Here is a 19,853-nt window from a genome sequence, read left to right as displayed (position 1 = left end):
TGTCTATTCCGGACAATTCAAATGAATGGAATCATAATATGTCCTTGTATGTCTGGCTTCTTCCACTCAGCACAATGTTTTCCAAGTTCAGCCATGGTGTAGCATAGATCAGGACTTCATTCTTTCGGAACCCACACTTTTAACAAGCTCCTAAGTACTTCTGATGAGCGGGCTTTGGGGAGGAAAAGGACAGCGAATTCACAGAAGGCAAAACTTGTGGTTATTATACAGATACAGGGCCTCAATCCTGCCAGGAGTTTCTGTCTCAGAAGCCCCACTGGTAACCGGAGGCAATGCTGGCTGCCTTCCTCCTCCTGAGACTGCAGAGGTTGGGTGAGTGTGTCCTGGTGCTCAGTAGGGAGGAGATGTGTGTCTATGGACAGTGGCCTGGCTGCTCTGGGATCTGGGCAGATTAACTGCAAAAGAGACACACACAAGGGGATTTAGTCTCAACTCAAAGCCTTTAATGTACATTATGCTCCTGGAAAAACATCTCCAAGGAAACAAGTGGAACCAGCAGGAATTCTCATTTAGAAACCTGGTGTGAGCTGCAGCCTTGGAAAACAGCACAGGGACTCTGCTCATAGCACAGCTCGAGGTCAGGATGAGGGGCCTGTGTGCCTGAAGGGCATGCCCTCAGGACTCCCAGGCAACGCCAGCATCATTACTCCTGTGGCTGAAAGCTCCACAGCAGGAATGGAAAAATCTAGGCTGACCAGTCATCTCTAGAGCTCTGAATAAAGGCACAGAACTCCAACAGGGCTGAGAAGCCTGTCCAGAGCAAGAACCTTTCTCTTGTTGAATCTCCGGGTCATCAGGAACAGCCATGGCGGCTCTGCTGAGGAACAGGGCCATGCAGGAGGGTTGCCAAGTCCCACTTCTGGGTCTGAGGTCTCAGAAGAGAACACATGGGAGAGGCATCGCACTCACAAGGCCCCTGAAGTCAGGGGCCACAACCATCTTGGGAAGATTACCCAGTGGGACCTTTGGACAGGAGAAAGGAACTTAGATGGAAAAGCAAAAGCTGATGACTTGTCAGATACAACCCAACTGTCTTCTGTGTTACGCCCTCCCCAGTCTGGGGCTCCTGAGTGGTCACATGCCCATGTTTTCTGCGATGTATTCCCATTCAACAAGAGGCAGACTGAAATTCTGGCTCATCTCCCTCTGCCCTCTGCTTAACTTAAAAGTCACCAACGGACATCGCAGACCCCTCGGCAGTCCAGGGTTTCTTTCTTTCTAATCATCCTGTGGAATACGCAATCAGTTCTCATCCAGAAGGAAGTAGGTTGCTGCTGAGGCAGGTCTCTCCCAAGAGCTTCTGTAAGAGTCCATCTGGAAGTCAGTCAGGTTAGCACCAAGGCCAGGCTGATGGGGAGCTCACGCACGTGCCTTCAGGATGGTACAGCCTCTTTGGCACTAAAGGATGCATGTGGTGGTGAAGGAGGGAATTCTGGCTCCGTCTCTGCAGAACCTGGTGGGGCTGCTGCCCCGGCAGGTCCAGGACGAGGGGTGAGCGGACAGGTCAGGCTGCAGCTGTGTGGGAAGGTGTCTTCCCAGCCGAGAGCACTCCCAGTTAGCCCGTCTCCACCCCTTCGGGGAGCTCCACAACCACCGGGGCGCAGTCCTCCGGCTCCGCTGCAAAGTCCCACCGAAATTTCTTGGTCAAGTGAGCTTGGAACTTTTCAGCTTTCTGCCTCAGGGTGGCATTCACAGCAATGCTGCAGGCAGAGGAAAAGAAAACCTACAGAGAACAGAGGATAAGTCACTCCTGAGAACACGGAGGGAGCCGAGAAAGCTGTGGAAATTTCCTCATGGTGCTCAGCTCTCTGGGGCGGGAAAATCAGCTGCTGGTGGCACAGGCCCAGGATACCTGCTGTGCTCCCCCAAACCAAGAAACAAGGTCCAAACCCTGCTGAGAAGCTGAGGCAGGACCAGAATGGAAAATTACTATCTTGGGCGGAGAAGCCCCATTACTCTGGCCCTGCCCCTGGGGAGACCTACTGGGCACCTGGGCAGTAACTCAGAGGAAGAGGTAGTAGCTATACCAGCTGGTATTAAAAGGGCTTGGGGGGCTCACAAGCCCCTGGATCCCATAAAATGACAGGCCCTAAGCCAATGAAGTTGAATTGCTGCTCTAAACTAAATGTGCCACAGGCTGCCAGTTAGAGGTCTCTGTTCCCCTTAAAAGCTTTGATGTTCTTTTTCTAAAATTGTGATAACATATACATAACACAAAGCTACCATTTTAACCAATTTTTTACATTATCATTTAAAAACCTGTGTTAAATATACATAACAAAATATTAACAAATTTTAATCACTTTTAAGTATACAGTTCAGTGGCATTAAGTATATTCACATTGTTATGCAACCATCACCACCATCCATCTCTTGAACTTTTTCCATCTTTCCTAAATGAAACTCTGAACCCATTAAATAATAATTCCCTATTTCCCCCTCCCCCAGCCCCTGGCAGCCACCACTCTACTTTCTGTATCCAGGAATCTGAATATTCTAGGTACCTCACATACGTAGAATCATACAATACTTAGCCTTTTGTGACTGGCTTATTTCACTTAGCATACTGTCCTCAAGGTTCATTCATGTTGTAGCCTGTGTCCGAATTTCCTTCTTCTTGAGGCTGATATTCCATTGTATGTCTATACCACACTTTGTTTTCCATTCATCTGTCAATGGCCATTTGGGTTGTTTCTACTTTTTGGCTATTGTAAGTAACACTGCTATGAACACGGGTGTAAAAATATCTCGTAGAGTCCCTGCTTTCAATTCTTTTGGGTACATATCCAGAAGTGGAGTTCACGGATCGTAAGAAAATTCTGTTTGTTTTGAGGAACACTATACTTTCTTTCACAGTGGCTACATCATTTTACATTCCCATCAGCAATGAACAAGGCTTACAATATCTCCACATCCTTGCCAACATCTGTTATTTTCTGGTTTTCTGGATAGTAGCCATCCTAATGGGTGTGAAGTGGCACTTCATTGTGGTTTTGATTTGCATTTCCCCAATGATTAGTGATGCTGAACATTTTTTCATGTATTTATTTGGCCATTTGTATATATTCTTTGGGGAAACGTCTATTTAAGCCCTTTGCCAATTTTTAATCAGGTTTTTGTTATTGTTGTTGTTGCTGAGTTATCAGTAGGAATTCTTTATATATTCTGGATAGTAATTCCCTGTTTTAATGTTCTTTTTTTGTTTTTGTTTTTGTCATCCCTCACCTGAGGATATTTTTTCCATTGATTTTTAGAAAGAGTGGAACGGAAGAGGGAGGGAAGGAGCGAGGGAGTAAGAGAGAAAGAAAACATCAATGTAAGGGAGACAAATTGATTGGGTGCCTCCCACATGTGCCCTGTTGGGGCCCGGGGATCATCCTGCAACCCAGGCATGTGACCTTGACCAGGAATCGAACCCGGGACCCTCCAGTGTGCAGGCACTCTAACCACTGAGCAATGCTGACCAGGGCTTGATGTTCTTTTTAATTTCGTTTCATCTAATATAAACATGGGAGGGGGCAGAACAGTAATGTTCTCTACATCTGAAACTCCATTCTGGATTGTCCTAGATCTAACCCCTTCTAAGAATAATAGCAAACCCATTATTCCTCCTATTATTTTACTCTTTTCAAGTAAGTTTTAAAAAATATCCCAATAGGTCCTCAAAATGCCGTGGGGAGACACACTTGAATGCCTATTTTTTAGAAATGGAGGCTGAGAGAAATTAAATGATTGGATCAAAGCTACCCAGAAAGGAAGTAGTAGTTTTTCCAAGACTACCTGTTAGCTCCCCACAGACACAGGAGCATGAGGGTGGAAGATCTTTGATCCACATACCCTCGTGCCACAAGTGGCCCGCAGACCACCACGGAAGGACTCTGGGCTCCAGGGGCCTTGACCTGACAAAGGTAACAGGCATCCTCTGTGGCTGATTCCTTGGACAACGCCCTTTCTCCCCGCTTCTTTCTGTGAGCAGGAGCAAGGCCCATTTTCAGTGGTCTTTGTTTGGAGCCATTTTGTTGGAGTGGTAGCAGGGAGAGAAGTGATGTATGTGTGTGTGTGCCGGGGGGGGGGGGGGGGGGGAAGGGGGGAGCAAAAGGGAGGTTTACAGAATTTGGTTTCATTAACTTGGGAACTGACTAAATAGAGGAGCGGGAAGCATAGCCACAACAAAGTACCAGATCAATAACTAATTAGAGGGGCTGTATGAGCTTGGTGGCGAGAGGGCAGTGGGGAAGCTGGCGGCCTGTCTGTAGGCAGCTAATAGAGCGTGCCATGGAGCACTCAATAGGGAGCCCAGCTGAACTCTGGGGAGGGGCCTGGTGTGGGAAGCAGAGAAGCCTGTTTCAAACAGCACTAGCTCCAAAGGCCCTACACACCCATGAATCTGTCCGCAGAGGTCCCGGGGAACCTGCTAGTTGAATTATCAAAAGCCTCCCCTTCTCCCCTCCTTAGTAAATTATTCTATTCTCTATACAGCCCTTCCTCTCCACCCACACTGAACAGTGGTCCAAACATGCTCTACTGCCTCTTCTGTGCCTCTACACACACATGCTTTTCTCCTACTTGTAACACCCTTCCACCTGTTCCCTTCTCCTTCATCTAGCTAATTTCTACTAGTAACTCAGGCTCAGCTCATGTATCACCTCCTTTAGGGTGTCTTCCCAGACCAAGGATGGGACAGGTGCTCCTTCCTCTATGCTCCCCCAGTGCTCAGAGTTACCGCGATCATATCCTCAATCTCAATTAGGTAACAGTCCACTTATAGTTGAACTCTCCCAAGAGATGAGGAGAACTCCAAAGCAATGACTCTTTTTCACAGCTGCGTTCCACTCCTGGCACAGAGTATGACATACATCCATTTTTGGTTCACTTTTGTAGTGCCTGGTACCAAATAATTGCTCAATAATTATGTGACAGTCCTGGACAGAATTAGGGACTCATCCTGGGGAGGAGGTGGCTTATTTACTAGGCCCCTGCATGCCACCAGCTCATAAACCACCTGCTTGAGACATGCCTCTTATAAAAGTCCAAGCTGAAATGACCTGCTCCAACCCGTCCCCCTAGCACTGTGCCCGAGCTGCCATTCTGGCATTTCTCACAGTGCTTGTCACCTGTGTTCCTTATGAGTAGGGAATGAGTCCGAATTATCCATGTGTCCCACATGGCATATCGCCTGGCACAGAGTTAGGCCCATAGGACATTCACTGAAAGGATAATGAGATGTAGGGACTGCCCTGCATTTGGAAATGGCCAGTAGTGAGAGGTTGGAACAGGCTGGGCCCAGACCCATCACTCACCCTTCCCACCCCTCTCTCAAACATTGCCTGGTAATAAAATCAACCAGAAGCAGGCAAATAGAAGACTTCAGTCTGAAAAATAAGGCTTCTAATTTGAAAAGTGTTTTGTCCTTTTTAAAGAACTTGTCAATCTAATCTTTACTACAAACCTGGGAGGTAGGAAGACAGGAAATGACTATTCCCATTATACAGATGAGAACAGTGATAAATGCTGAGCAAGTAAGTGATAAATGTTGAGCAAGATCCAGTCCAAGGAAAGAAATCTCAATCCTTTTTCCCTATCAAGACCTTCTTCTTGTGTTGACAGACTTGATACATCCTTCGTATTTTTAGCATTGCCCTGGAGAGCCAAGGGGCTTGGTGACCAGGTGCTTCTGGGACTGGCTCCTCTGCAGGCCTCCAGGATCCAGGGCATAGGCCCGGTTGACTTTTTAAAAAAAATTTGACTTAAAAAAATTAGCATTATTGAGACATAATTTACATACAATTAAATTCACCCATTTAAAGTGTTTGATTTGTTCTGACAAATGCATACACCCATGCAACCACTATATGATATAATCAAGATTGATATATACTTACAGTTTTTCCAGTTCTATGAGTTTGAAGGATATATTATCACCATTAGGATACTGAATAGTTCCATCACTCTAACAAACATCCTTGTACTGACCTTGGTGGTCAAACCCTCCCTTATCCCTCGCCTCTGACATTAACTGACCTATTTTTATTTTTATCCCTACAGTTTAAAAACTTGATATTTTAAAAACTCACAATTCAGAAAAGGAGATGTTTAGACTATACCCAGTTTCCAAGCAATAATTTACTTTGGTCCTCTTATTTTTAGATTAATTAATGCCTTCTTCAGGAAACTTTGTAATGATCTGGTTATTTTATCAAAGTGAAATCAAGTAAACATTTTTAGCATCACTGAGAAATGAATCCTCTTAATATAGGAAGAATAATCCTGGATATTTAAAAAAATATTTTGAAATAGGGTAACAACATTACACAAACAACTGCATTTATTTAAAACTAAAAGTACATCCATTGGGTATTTTTTCTAAATATAAAAAAGGTATTACTACTTTTATCACTAAGTCTGCATATTATAAAATCATAAATTACTTTAGTCAGAAATGTAAAAGCCTTCTTTTAGGCCCAAGTTAAATAGAGTTCAGTCAGGTCACCTGAGAAATTTAAAATACCAAGGTAGGTAGCTGAGTCACTGTCTTATCCTACCTTTTTGGCTAGACAAAAAGGATGAAATTTCTGAATTTTTTCAATTCCCAAATGGTTTTTCAACTTAAGACTAAAACAAGCCAGAGGTGGGACATTTTATTTCTACTTGCAGAAGAAGAAAGTGGTGTTAAAAGCAAGACTATCACTTCACAATGATTGCCAGGAAAGTGAAAAGCAGTGGGAATAATTCTGAGATCAGTTTAAAGAATTTGGGATGTTTTGTCTGGGGCTCTAATATATGAGAGCTCACTGCAGGCATTAGAATCAAAGCTCAGCCTTGCCACCTATTAGCTCTGGTTGTCTTGGGCAAAATTATGTGACCTTTCTGATCTTATTTCCTCATGTATAAAATGGGATTATAGCCTTAATTTTGAGCATTGTTTTGAGGGCTAAATGAGATAATGCACAGTAAGTGTAAAAAAGTAATAGACAGCTGATGGCAGGAGGTTTGGGAGTAGGTAGGTGAAATTGATCATAGATGGTAAGATGATAAAAACACTATAGACATCATTGTCAGAGCCAACGTTTTTTCTCAAGAGTTAAAGATGGACACTGGCATTTAGAATACTCAAGAAATAAAGCTAGAAAGCATATATGGCCCATTGTGACTAAAAATATTTTTAAAAAAACAGGTTACGTGACTATATGCCTAAATGCTATGCAATCAGCAATAAGAATTCTTATTTTGCACATAACTCACTTTCTACTATTCTATTAAATTCAGATTATCGTTTCATTGGTTTTAAACAAATTGTAGTGACTCAAGTAGCTTTAAATAAAAGAAAAAAAACTGTATCTATTTTTGTAAAACAAATAATTTTTATTCAAGCTAAATCCATGGGATTTGTAAAAACCAGTGGCATTTATTCAAAAGGGCCTCTAACGGCAGAGGCCATTACGTGGCTGCCTTTAAGTGCTCACACACACAAACACCGGCCCCTCTCCACGGGTAGTAGCCATTTAAGCTCCTAAGTAAGAAAGCCAGTTCCACTTACTTGACTACCTGGGGGGAGAGCAGGCGGCTGGCTAAGGAACGCTTTTATGGGCTGATTCATTCAGTCATAAACACCCTGAGTGAGTGAGTGCCTCTGTGTGGGGGGACTGAATTCTCACTGCCAAGATGGCATCGACTTAACTTTCCATTAAAAAAAGTTTTATAATAACCTTCTCTATATTGTGCCTGTTGAAATCTGTCATCCTTCAAGCTCAGAGTCAAATGCCATCACCCCCCCGCCCCCCACACACCTTTTGCAAAAAGCCATTCCTGATCCTCTGTCCCCTCACCTTTCAACCACAGTCTGGATTAACCAATTTCTCTTTGGTGCTCCAAATGCCCTTTGATTAGAATTCACTGTTTACATCTATCACATTAGGGCCATCTACATTGCCATAGGAGTTACAATCTATTTATCTAAAAACAACAAATAACACGAAGATGTAAGTGCTAGGCCTTGACTAGGTGTTTAAAATAACCAGATGAACAAAACAGGCTTTGGGTGAAAGTTCAAGGCTAAGTGGGGCAGTCAGGCAGACAATATGTAAATTTCAGCAAGGACAGCCTGTGCAATATAATATTGACAAGTACAAAGCAGGCTAACAGTATAGAGAGGAGAGAGATCAGGTGTGGCGTCACAGAGTGGGATGTTTTGAGGGCATCTCATAGGGTAAACAAGTACACACCAGGCAGAGGGAAAGTCAGGTTCAGTTAAGAAGGCATGACACTTCATACCCATGTCTTCATCAGTCATGCCAGATGGAAAGTTCTAGAGATCTGCTGTGCTTATAGTTAACAATATGTTCTATACACTTAAAAATCTGTTAAGAGGGTAGACCTCTTGTTATGTGTTATTTTTTTACAGCATTTTTTTTTTTTTTAAGAAGGCATGAAACAGCACAGCATGTCTGGGAATTTGCAAGGAGACCATGTCACTGGAGTTGATGGAGGAAAACAGGGAGACGAAGGAGAAGCTAGAGAAGAGGTTAGGAGTTAGAACAGATCGGGCCTTGTAACCCATATTTGGGCTTTTAACTTTCTAGACAATGAGGAGTTGCAGAGAAATAGGATAAGATATGCATTTTAGAGCAGCAACTCAGGTGGCAAAGTGAGAGACAGATGGACTGACAGGGTAGACATGGAAGTTGACAGACTCTGATGCAGCCTAGATGAGACCAAAAGGTGTGGGTTAAGGAAATGGTACCAGGCAGGACTGCCTTCTAAAACACATTGCTTTCTGGAGTTATTTGGTTAATTCATTTATTTACTTTCCTACCAAAATGTAAGCGGAAAGTCAGGGACTCTGTCTTGCTCACAGCTATATTTCTAGTCTTGTCAGGTGCTCAGGAAACACCTGCTAAATCAATGAACAAATCTCCGGAGGGCAGGAACCCTGGCTAATCTGCAAAACTTTCAGGAGAATGTTGTATTTAAAGAAAGGACACTCACAAACGTGTTGATTTTTTTTTTTAAAGGCACGTGTTTTGGATTTTTCCAAATAAGAACATCAAATTTTCTTGGTGAAAAGTCCAAAGACAGAATTCTTCCACCCATCAGCTTTGCACACCCCACCGGGGCATCTAGCAATCCAGCTGGGCCCTTTCTGCTTCGTAAATCATTGCTAGCAACAAAGCCTCAGCAATTAGAGCTCAGCTGTTGGTTGTGCTGACAATGGTTAGAACAGCCAGCAACACAGTGTGGCCCTCCTATGTTTGTGCGACAGCATTAACGCACATCATGAGGGTTGCACATATTGCTGTGGACCACAGCCACTGCCAGAGGCAAGTTAGCAGGCTGATGCCTCCTACTCTTCCGTAACCCACAACCCAGTAACTGTGGTGGGGATTTTCCCTGCAGAGGAGGGATAAAAGGATTTAATTTCTCTTTTATATTAAGAACCAATAAAAGGGCAGTTTTATAATTCATCTGAAGTGGAATACACCAGGTTCAAGCCATCGGCTTGACTGACTCATCTCCATGGTCGGCACAAGTCCTCCAGCTGCCAGTTTCAAGTCAGCTGCCTGCTCACAGGGACTCTTCCAACAGTATGTTGGTTTTAGAAAAGTGTTCTGTACCTCTGAGAAACAGGCATGATGGTGTCTCCACTACTATCAGTCAAGAATCCTTCGGGCGTGGGGGGCTACATTGTATTCAATATGCAGGCCTGAATACAAATGTACAAATCCTGACTCTGCCACTTACCAGCTGTGTGAACTTACATAAACTGCTTAACCTTTCTGAGTCTGTGTTCTCATTTGTGAAATGGAATAATCCTATCTGCCTTGCAGCACTCCAGAGAAATCAAATGAGGAAACCCATATAGTATGATAAACATGGTGCCTGATACCCAACAGGCACTTAATGAATGTTCAGTCCCTTATCCTGCACGGGAGTGAGAGGGAGGTCAGTGAACAGCCACCTTGTAAGGAGCAGGTCTTGTGGGGGTCTAACATACAGGGAGAGAAAAGCAGTTCACGGGCCAGAAACTATGGAAACTGACAGTTTGCAGCTCTGCCTTGAGAAAGTTAGGAAATGTGAGTGACAGAGGCTTTCCCAAGAACATAAAGGAAGCTAATCTGTTTGCAAAGGGAGGAAATAGCACAGGATGAAGATTGTTTTTTGAAGCTTCTTCCCTAATTACCACTCATAATGAAAATTTAATTGCCAAGTTAAAAGCAAATTTCACTTTTTCTGTCAGAGAATCTCTGCAGAAACTGGCACATTTTGTTTGACACAGGAAATCAAAGTTACTTTAATGCTGAAATGAGATCTAAAGAGCTGCAGATGTTCCAAACTCTGTCCTACTGGGTTGCAGCTATGGCTACAGGGAGAAGGAAAAACTGTTTTGAGCTGAGTAACTCAAAGGAGTGGAGGTGATTCAAATTCCAAGTACTCCAGTGCTAGGCACTCTGGGCGCAAGTGGAGAGAGGGTGGTACAGAGAAAGGGTATCTGGCATCAAGGAGCTTAAAACGAGTAGGAGAGAGAGAACCAGAAAACAGCCCAAGATTAGGAAACTAAAATTAAGAACACTTTGGGTCATGAAAGAATAGCCAGAAACAAAAAGGTAACCCTTCTCAGGGTGCAAGACTGCTCACCTGTAACGTGCTGGTGAGGAAGTTGTTCTGGGAGACAATGTCCACAAAGAAGTCGGGGGGGATCTCGCCGAGCTGGTGGTACAGGATGGAGATGAGGTTGACGTAGAGAGTGTGGTGCTTCACCATGGCTTCCTCTGAGCGGCACAGGAGGTTCAGGAGCTGCTTCCAGTGCTCGAAAGCCTCGTACACATTCCCCAGCAGGAAGCATACAAAGGCAAACTGAAGTTCACCTGAAAGGCACAGAGAGGAGATGATCCTCAGGGAGAAGAGGACCAGCTGACTCTATAAGCCCGACAGTTCCCCTGGGCCTCAGCAAGAGGTGGTCTTTTCTCCTGGTCACTCCTGCAGAGACCAGCATGGGGTCTTGCAACAAGCCGGTCCTTAATAAAAGTTTGCTGAACTGCTATAAATTTGGATTTCTGTAAAATCAGACTGCAAGAGAAGAGGTACACCTAGTATTTGCCTGGCATTTAAAGAGTTTACAAAATGTGCTCATGGATATCATGCCGAGTGGATCCCAAACCTGGCTGCCTATCAGAATTACTAGAGGAGCTTGCTAAAGATAAAGCGGCCCAAGCCTCACCCGCAGAGATCCTGGCTGAGGATAGATGGTTTGTAGCTCTAATTCTGATGCAGATAATCTGCTTCAGGTTCAGGGAAATGCTGTATTGCCCCATGTAATCCTCAGCCCAACTCCACAAGGTGATCAGGAAAAGATGGTATTTGCCTCATTTTATACATGAGGCCAAGGGACGTGCACAAGGTCACACATCTAACCCTTAGGAATGTGAACAATGAAAAGATAGAACAGATTTTCTATTGGCTGGGAACAGTTCTAGAGCCTCCCAGAAGAGGAAAATTTGGGAGGACTTGTTCCAGGGTTGATTGTTTAATCACAGTCTCTGTGGTTTAATCTCTGTGAGAAACTTGGTGGGAAAGAGCATGGGCTCTGGAGCCAAACTGCCTGTGTTCGAATCTCAGCTCAACCACTTAGCAGCTGTGACCCTGGGCAAGTTACAGTACTTAATCTGTTTATGCTTCAATTTCCTTATTTAAAGGTGAGGATTAAATAAATGAATATATGTAAAGCATTTAAAATAATGTATGGCTCAAAGCAGCACTCAATAAATATTAGTTATTATTCCAACATTTCCATCGGATGCCTGTCTCAAACAAAGAGACCTGATGATCTAGATCAGCGGTTGCCAACCTTTCCGACCTCACAGACCACCAGTGGTCCATGAACCACCGGTTGGCCATCGCTGATCTAGATGTCATTATACTTGGCCAAGCAACTGGTTACCAAAATATACTGTTGCTGATCAGAGATGTTCTGTCTCTCCTCAAATTTAATGAGGGCTTCTGTGGACCTACATATGGGTCATCAAACAACAGATACACTCAAACACGTGTGACTAGCTAGTACCTGGTAGGACATTTGACCGATATTTTCAAAATATGTAGTCAAATTTTCTTTGTGTGATAGAGCTTAATGATATCCTTCTTCAGTTGGCTTTTCCTGGTCGGCTTCTGAAAACATAAGCTTATTCTCTGAATTTAGGGCATTTATTTAAATTCGTGCATTTCTGGCCTACTCTAAAATTATGAGATCAGAAATAATTTCAAAGAGTTGTCATGCAGATACAAAGTTATCCCTGCAACAGACCTTTTCACGAGATTACTTTAAAGAACTGAAATGTTTTAGAAGTAAAAAACAGGATTTCTGTTCATTCTTAAGCCAGAATTTCAAGTGTTAGTTATTAAATGAAAATACTATGTAATGCATTAAAATACATTCATTAAAATGTCCCTTCTTATCAGCTGAGCCAATGATTTAAAAGGCCCTCTATTCAAAACTTTCACTGATGTTCCAATAAAAAAAAATGCAAATACCTAGGCAACTTGTAAAATATACTGTATACATATAAATAGCTGTTGAAGATGTGATGAATGTTTGCTGTCACTAGTAACTGAAGAAAAATACAATTGACTCTTAAACAACATGGGGGTTGAGGAGCAGACATTCTGTCCAGTCAAAAATCTGCTTATAACTTTTGACTTCACAAAAACTTAGTTGTCCTTGAGTATCCACAGAGGGTTGATGTTAGGACACCCACTCCCATACCAAAATCCGTGAATGCTCAAGTCCCCCATGTAAAATGCATAGATCAACACACATAGTAGGCCCTCTGCATCTGGGAACTTCCAATTTGGGATCAAAAACAGTACAGGTACTTATTGAGGAAAAAAATCTGCAAAATAAATGGACCCATGCAGTTCAAACCTGTGTTGTTCAGGGTCAACTGTAAACTGAAATAAGACGGCATTCTCCAACTACCCATATGGAAGAAGCCTTTGCTAAATTGCCAAGTCAAAGGTAACAGGCAACAGCCACCCAATAGCTGGTGAGGACGCACAACCTTCTAAAGGCAACATACATGCTCTGATCCAACAATTTCAACGTTAAACATATGCAGAAATACACACAAGGATGTTCACTAGACAACACTTATAATAGGGAAAATATTAACATCTTAAAGGTCCATCTGCATTGGGCTGGTTCAATAACTATGGAACTTAAGCAGCCAATGAAAAGGAGTGACTATTTCAGTGACATAGAAAAATGTTTATATTAAAGTAAATTACAAAATGATATACCATAATTCTATTTTTTGTAAAAAAAAATCACATATACATACAAAAATATAATTGAACTTAAAAAAGACTAAAAGAAAATACATAGAGAACAGAGGGGTACATATATCCTTTCTGATTGGTGCATTTTCCTCCTTACATTACGGTAGTACTTTATGGCAGCTTAAGTTATTTTGCTTGCAATGTTTATGAATCGTCCTCAGTAGTAATACTATGAGCCTCTTTGTTGCATATTTTTATACAAGAACTTAAAATATTTTCACTTTTTATTATGAAAGCTTTCAAATATATACAAAAGTAAAGAAAATGATACACTTGATCCCCTATGTATCCATCACCCACCTACAATGATAATCAAATTATAGCTTGTTCTTTGATTTATTTTGAAATAAATACCAAATGTGTCATTTAAAAAATAAATAAATAAAAGAAAATACATAGAAATTAACATAGAGAAAAGACTGAAATAAAATATCTATAGCCATAGTTATACACTGAGTGGCCAGATTATTATGATCTCTGAACGCATAATAATTTGGCCACTCTGTGTATATCCTATATAATAAAAGGCTAATATGCAAATTGTCTCCTTAACCAGGAGTTCGACCAGCAGGCAGGCCAGCCAACCACCCATGTCCCCTCCTCCTGGCCAGGCTGGCTGGAACCCACCCATGCACGAATTCATGCACTGGGCCTCTAATACACACATACACACACACACACACACACACACACACACACACACACTGAGTGGCCAGATTATATATTTTTGTAATAAGGGGGAAATAAAAACTATAATAATGGCCGAAACCGGTTTGGCTCAGTGGATAGAGCATCAGCCTGCGGACTCAAAGGTCCCGGGTTCGATTCTGGTCAAGGGCATGTACCTTGGTTTTGGGCACATCCCCAGTAGGGGGTGTGCAAGAGGCAGCTGATCGATGTTTCTAACTCTCTATCCCTCTCTCTTCCTCTCTGTAGAAAATCAATAAAAAATATATTAAAAAAAACAAAAAACAGAACTATAATAATGTTTTTAAAAAGTCACTGTCCTGGTCTAAGCAGTAGAGAGACCAACACCTTGAGAGTCAGGAGCAAATTGAGGAGGGAAGTGGGAGGCCTGGGAACCAGGAGCCCTTGGCTCTGGTCTCATTTTGACCACTTAGCAAATCCTTTCCTTCTATAGACTCAATCTGTAAAGGGAGGGGCTGGGCCATGTCAGTGGTTCCCAAACACAGGACTGTCTGCATCTGGTTCACCTAGGGTTTGTGTTTATTACATAAATAGACAGATAAATCGCTGGGGCCCCACTCCAGATCCCTTGAGTCAATCTCCAGGGTTAAGGCCTGGACATCTGTATCTTTACTGAGTGTACTGGACATGACTGCCTCCTAGCCAGCTTTAGGAACCCCTAGACTAGATAACCCTAGATATACTCCCTAATCTCATACCCCTCCTTGGCCCACTCCCAAAGAGCCTTGTTCCTCCTCACCGAGTACATCCTGGGGGCTGCTGGGGAACTGCTTGCTGAGCACAGTCTCCAGGGCATAGCTCAGGTCCATGCTGTGCCTGGTTATCTCTGCTGGCGTGGCACCTGCTGGGAACATCTGTGTGGGCAGCTCTGAGAAGCGGATCTCTGTCCCGGCTTTGGGCTTCATCTCAGGCAGCCGGGCCAGGCCTTCCTGGTAGCTTTTGCACTCGGTGCCACAGCGGGGTAGATTCTGCCCCACCCGGTCCTTGGTGTGCTTCAGGGAAAGCACAGGCAACACCTCTGAGAAGGCACAGATCTGCCGGCTCTCAGGCTGCAGTCTCTCCATTGTTGCCTCACTGATGAAGTTGGTGAGTGAGATCCACTTCTTGAGCGTGGCATATGGGTAAGGTCCCAGAAACTGGTCTAGGTCCTGGAGGTTGGCCCTCATGGCCTCCACCTCAGCCTCTGGGGCTGGGGAAAGGTCTACCTCTTCTCGGACTGAGTTCCAGCGCAGGACCGTCAGCTCCCGCTGCTGCAGGCAAAGGAAGAAGCCCATACGAGGGCCTACATCCCTGGGATTGGCCTTGTCCACTGAGCTGTAGTGGAGGAAGTGGATGCCTGGTGGAATCATCTTCACACCCCGGAACTTGGGCCCCACCTCCCAGGAGTTGTAGTCAATGCCAAACTCTGTCCCCTTGGGCACATTCAGGATGATTACAGTGGCCCCTTCAAAGAAGAGGCTCTTGGCAAGCTCAGGGTCCATCTGCATGGCAGCCATGGATGCAGTGATAGGTGACCAAAGGAGAACCCTTTGTATTTTTCAGAACAGCTGAAAAAGAAAGCAATCAGAGTTCGTCAGAATTTGGGAAAGAATACTTCATTTACTGAGCATTCTCTATGCCCCTGATCGCAATATCTCCCTTAATCCTCACCACAACCCTACATCCATTTACAGATGAAAATATGAGATTCAGAGAGAAGAGAATTTTTGTGTTTTAATTTAATGAGCAAGAATACTCACTTCACAGCTGAAAAGACACCAGAGAAGTAACATGTTCAGGTCACACAAGGACATACAAAGTCACACAAATTAGAACCTGGGTACCCTGCCCTCCAGGCCAGTGTTCTTCCCGCTGTCCACTCGGGATCTGCTCTCGGATCTCTCTCTCTCTCTCTCTCTCTCTCGATCTCTCTCTCTCTCTCACTCACTCACTATGGAGAATGAAAGTAGAGGAAGCCTGAATGGTCCACTCTAAACTATAACTCTGCCTAAAACCTATTGCTAGAAAGTCCCAGAAGAATTGAGAAGGATGCTTGAATCAAATACACACCCAGTTTCCCATAAGCCTCAGGGAAAGCCCAGAAATGGACAGAGGTGGAAAGTGGGTGCTCAGCACCTAAAATTCACAACAAATTTGGGAAGTGGAGAGCTTTTCAACACAAACATTCCCTTCTCCTTTTACACGTAAAAACCTAAAGTCCAAGGAGTGAAACAACTTCCCAAAGGGCCCACAGTCAGTGGCAACCCTGGGCCACTCGTCCAGAATGGATTTAGGTGGCATGGCTGGCCTCGGATCAGTATTTAGAAGGCAAAGAGCTCAGAACACTTATTTTACCTACCTCTGAACCACCTATGGGGGCATACTGTAAAACTTCTGTAGGCAGACACTGCCTCTGTGGTATTTATAAGAATGGTTCCAACATGAATTAATTTAAGCCAAACAATTATCTACCCGTCTAGTCCCAAGACATGTACCTATTTAATTCAACAAATAACCACTGTATGCCTGCACTGTGCCAGGATCTTTACCGGGCACTAAATAAAACATCTAGAGGAAGACAGTCACTGCCCTCTAGGCACTTCCAATCTAGCCAGACAAATGAACAAGACGCTAAAATGTCACAAAGAGAAGAATCAGTGGCCTGCTTAGTTCTTTTTACTCTTTATATTTCACACAATCAAAACAAAAGAAAACAGTGAAGAAAGGAAGACCAACCCTTTCCCAAAAATGTTTAGGGTATATTTTACTGCCTTAACCCAAAACACTACAAATGACCCTCACTTTAAATCAGCTTTTTTTTTTTTTTCCAGACTTCAAGTCACAACTCGTTAGGGGTTAAGAAACAGTTTAGAGTCTCAGCCAGTATTATTATTTTGTAATGAAAATCACAGAATAAAAAAATTAGAGTGCTTTCTAAAAATAATAACTGCTTTCTGAAGCTTTGTGTTTGTGTACATACTCTTAGTTGCAACATAAAATGTATTTGTTACTGTAGGTCACGGTCAAAAAAAGCCTGAAAGCCACTGCTCTAAATAATTTATACATCATCTTCCTATTCCCAACCCTAAATTCAGAAGGTACTTTATGAATATTTGCTAAACGCACAGCTATTACATTTAGAAAATTGCTCCTCATTTAGCCACTTTCCCTTGTGGCATCTGTGTGCTCCTCCTTGATAATTCCTTTCAATCTAATTCCATCAGCCAGTAATTCTATTCATTATATCTTCAGCAGCTGGCATGTGGCCTGACACAGAGAAGACGCCCTGGAATGCAGAAAATCACATCCATCCACTTCTCTTCACCACCTCCTTAATCCAAACCGCCATGACACTCACCCAGAGCGCTAGCCCCTCCAATCCATTCTCCACCCACAGCTGGAGTGACCTTTTCAAAATGCCAATCTAGGCATGTTGACACCCACTTTTAATACCCTCTGAGTGGTTTCCCATGTGGTTCTTGGAAAACCAAAAGTCATGGTCTGGGCCCTAGCAACGCCTCCAGCTGGTTTCATACCATGCTCCCCACACAAGCTCTGCTCCAGTCACACTGGCCTCTTTCAGACCCTCAAACAGGAAGCTCCTCTCGCTATAAAGCTCTTCCCTCCTCTCTTTGTCAACTGATTTTTCTCATCTCAGCCCAATAATCTCCTCCGTAAAGCTTCCTAGGTCGGGTCTCTTGTGATACACTCTCATTTCACGTCCCAAGTCAGCAATTTTGCCCATGTGTAATCGAGGGTTGTCACCTCCACGAGATTTGATTCTCTTTATACCTCGAGCACATACTAGACACTTGATAAACATTTATTTAATAAAAACATGGTTATCCATTTTGTAGTTGAGAAACAAAGGCTCCTTTCGGGGAAAGACCTTACCAGAAAGTTACAGAGAGCCGGACAGAACCAGGTCGGGCGCAGCCAAGGTCTCGGGTCCCCAAGTTCTGAAGTTAGGAAAGACCGAAGTTTCCCCCGGTGACCCGGGGAGTACTGGGGACGCTCTCTCCGTGACCGTTTCTCGGGAGAAAGGCCTTTAGAGACACCAGGGTCCCACCACCAGCCCACAGACCCCAGCGAGGCGCCCTAGTTCAGGGCACTCCGCGACCCCAGGCCGGGAACGGGGGTGGCCCCGCTACACAAACAACGAAAGGAGAGGAATTAAAACAGACCCGGCAGCCGCACTCACCAACTTCGGTGACGCCCCCGCTCACGCACCGCGGAAGCGCACCGGAAGTCCGCTTTGGCGCCGGACAAGAGCTACGGAAAAAGCGCCCGGGCAGATCTCTAGGTCGCGGGACAAGCGGTCCGCGTCGGCAGGTTCCGCCCCATAATACCCTTTGCTTTTAGTTTCTTGTTTTAGCTCCAGAACCGTGGGTAACAACTTTTGTCAAACTTTTGTGCATTTTATATCCCGTTTCAGAAACACATCTACCAGCCAAGATCTGCTGGTCTCAATCAGTCCTGGTTACTGAAGCTGGGGTCAGGGTCATGGCTGCTTAGTAGCCACTGTCAGATGCTCAGTCGTGGTCCTGGTCAGCCAACGTCTACCTGAGTGACAGTGTCACGGAGTCTTAACTTCCAACCACACTCAGGCCTAAGAGAGAGCCTCAGAAACCCAGCTTCCAGCCCAGAGAGAACTGGTCTCAGTAGCAATAGGTCACCATCTCGGTCTCTCCAGCCACAATCACCAGTGTCCTCCCGCCAAACAGGTCTAATCTAATACCTCGGTCAGGCTGTAACCGGTCCCTGAGGGCGGGAACCTGCCTGTCTTGTTCTCGACTGTTTCCCTGGAATCTAGCACAAAGCCAGGCACAACGGTTCAGCTCAGTACCTATATTATGCATTTAATTAATGACAGCAATTTGGTATTAATAAATAGCTTCTATTTGAAAGCCTAGCACTGTGCTGGGTGGTTGTATTAGTCAGGGTCCATCCATGAAAGCAGGATTAAAAGGAGATATACACTGAGTGGCCAGATTATTATGATCTCTGAATGCATTATAATCTGGCCACTCGGTGTACTTCTCTTGAGTACCTCATTTATTTGATATCAAAGATACTATAAATCGTGCACCTGATCAGTTTTCCCCTTTGCACTGGCTGATAGAAAGCTCAGGGCAAATAGGTGGGTGATCTCCAGCAAAAGTCTAGAATACTTTTGGTACCCATTTGAGATACAAATACACTGAGTGGCCAGATTATTATGCGTTCAGAGATCATAATAATCTGGCCACTCAGTGTATCTTAAGAGATTTATTGCTTGTATTAAGGAATTGGCTTATGTGATTGTGAGGGCTGACTAGGTAAGTCCAAAACCCATAGGGTAGGCCATTCGTTTATGATTTCTAAACCTTACATTACCCTAGTAAGCAGGCGTTAGCATCCCTGACTTACAGAAGAGAAAACTGAGGCTCAGAGAGGATACACAGCAAGAGAGTGGCAGAGCTAGGATGCAAACCAAGGTCTGACTGGCTGTTCTTGTCTCCAGGCTGCTGCTCCTTAGCATGTCTGTCACATCTCCTCAGTGACACTGGACATGCCAATCTGTCTCAGTCAAAATTCATCTCTTAGTGGTTACAGACTAGAGCGGGCCCTGCAGTCATGGTTAATCACAATGAGCTGCTGCCAGATTAACCAGAGATGGCCTCTATCAGTCACAGTCATGGGTATCAATTTCAGCCTGTCGTGTCAGTTTCATTTCCTGCATGAAGAAGCTCAGCTCCCTCCTCACCCCTTCCTATTCCCAGTCTTAGGTCTCAGAGCTTCCTGTTGCAGCTGGGCTCATCTTCTCAGAGATTGCA

The 19,853-nt window shown here is 44.0% G+C and overlaps 1 protein-coding gene across 5 annotated transcripts; it reads right to left on the bottom strand.

Annotated features, from left to right (window-relative positions):
- Positions 1-1,145: 1,145 nt before the first annotated feature.
- AAR2 (AAR2 splicing factor) lies at positions 1,146-18,278 on the bottom strand. 5 transcript variants are annotated; one of them, XM_054724391.1, is made up of 5 exons: positions 18,239-18,261; positions 17,932-17,996; positions 14,798-15,605; positions 10,654-10,883; positions 1,146-1,744 (listed from the first exon to the last, which is right to left on the bottom strand). In XM_054724391.1, exons 3-5 carry the CDS (start codon positions 15,552-15,554, stop codon positions 1,577-1,579), a joined length of 1,155 nt encoding a protein of 384 aa, XP_054580366.1. In that variant the 5' UTR covers positions 15,555-15,605; positions 17,932-17,996; positions 18,239-18,261; the 3' UTR covers positions 1,146-1,576. The 5 variants fall into 5 exon arrangements, with proteins under 5 accessions (XP_054580366.1, XP_054580367.1, XP_028013600.1 ...); XM_054724392.1 differs by lacking the exon at positions 18,239-18,261 and adding an exon at positions 18,222-18,238; XM_028157799.2 differs by lacking the exon at positions 17,932-17,996 and having other exon boundaries at positions 18,239-18,278.
- Positions 18,279-19,853: the final 1,575 nt, after the last annotated feature.

This window comes from Eptesicus fuscus, chromosome 12 (assembly GCF_027574615.1).
Source record: "Eptesicus fuscus isolate TK198812 chromosome 12, DD_ASM_mEF_20220401, whole genome shotgun sequence".
NCBI lineage: Eukaryota > Metazoa > Chordata > Mammalia > Chiroptera > Vespertilionidae > Eptesicus > Eptesicus fuscus.
The sequence above is the reverse complement of the archived record's forward strand: the minus strand, read 5'-3'. Positions and strand labels throughout refer to the sequence as shown.

Coding starts and splice junctions, on each gene's coding strand:
- AAR2 (XM_028157799.2), bottom strand. CDS start 15,554: ATGGCTGCCATGCAGATGGACCCTGAGCTTGCCAAGAGCCTCTTCTTT. Junction 10,884..14,797: donor CAGCCCCCAGGATGTACTCG/GTGAGGAGGAAC, acceptor TGTGCCTTTCAG/GTGAACTTCAGTTTGCCTTT. Junction 1,745..10,653: donor TCCTCACCAGCACGTTACAG/GTGAGCAGTCTT, acceptor TGTTCTCTGTAG/GTTTTCTTTTCCTCTGCCTG.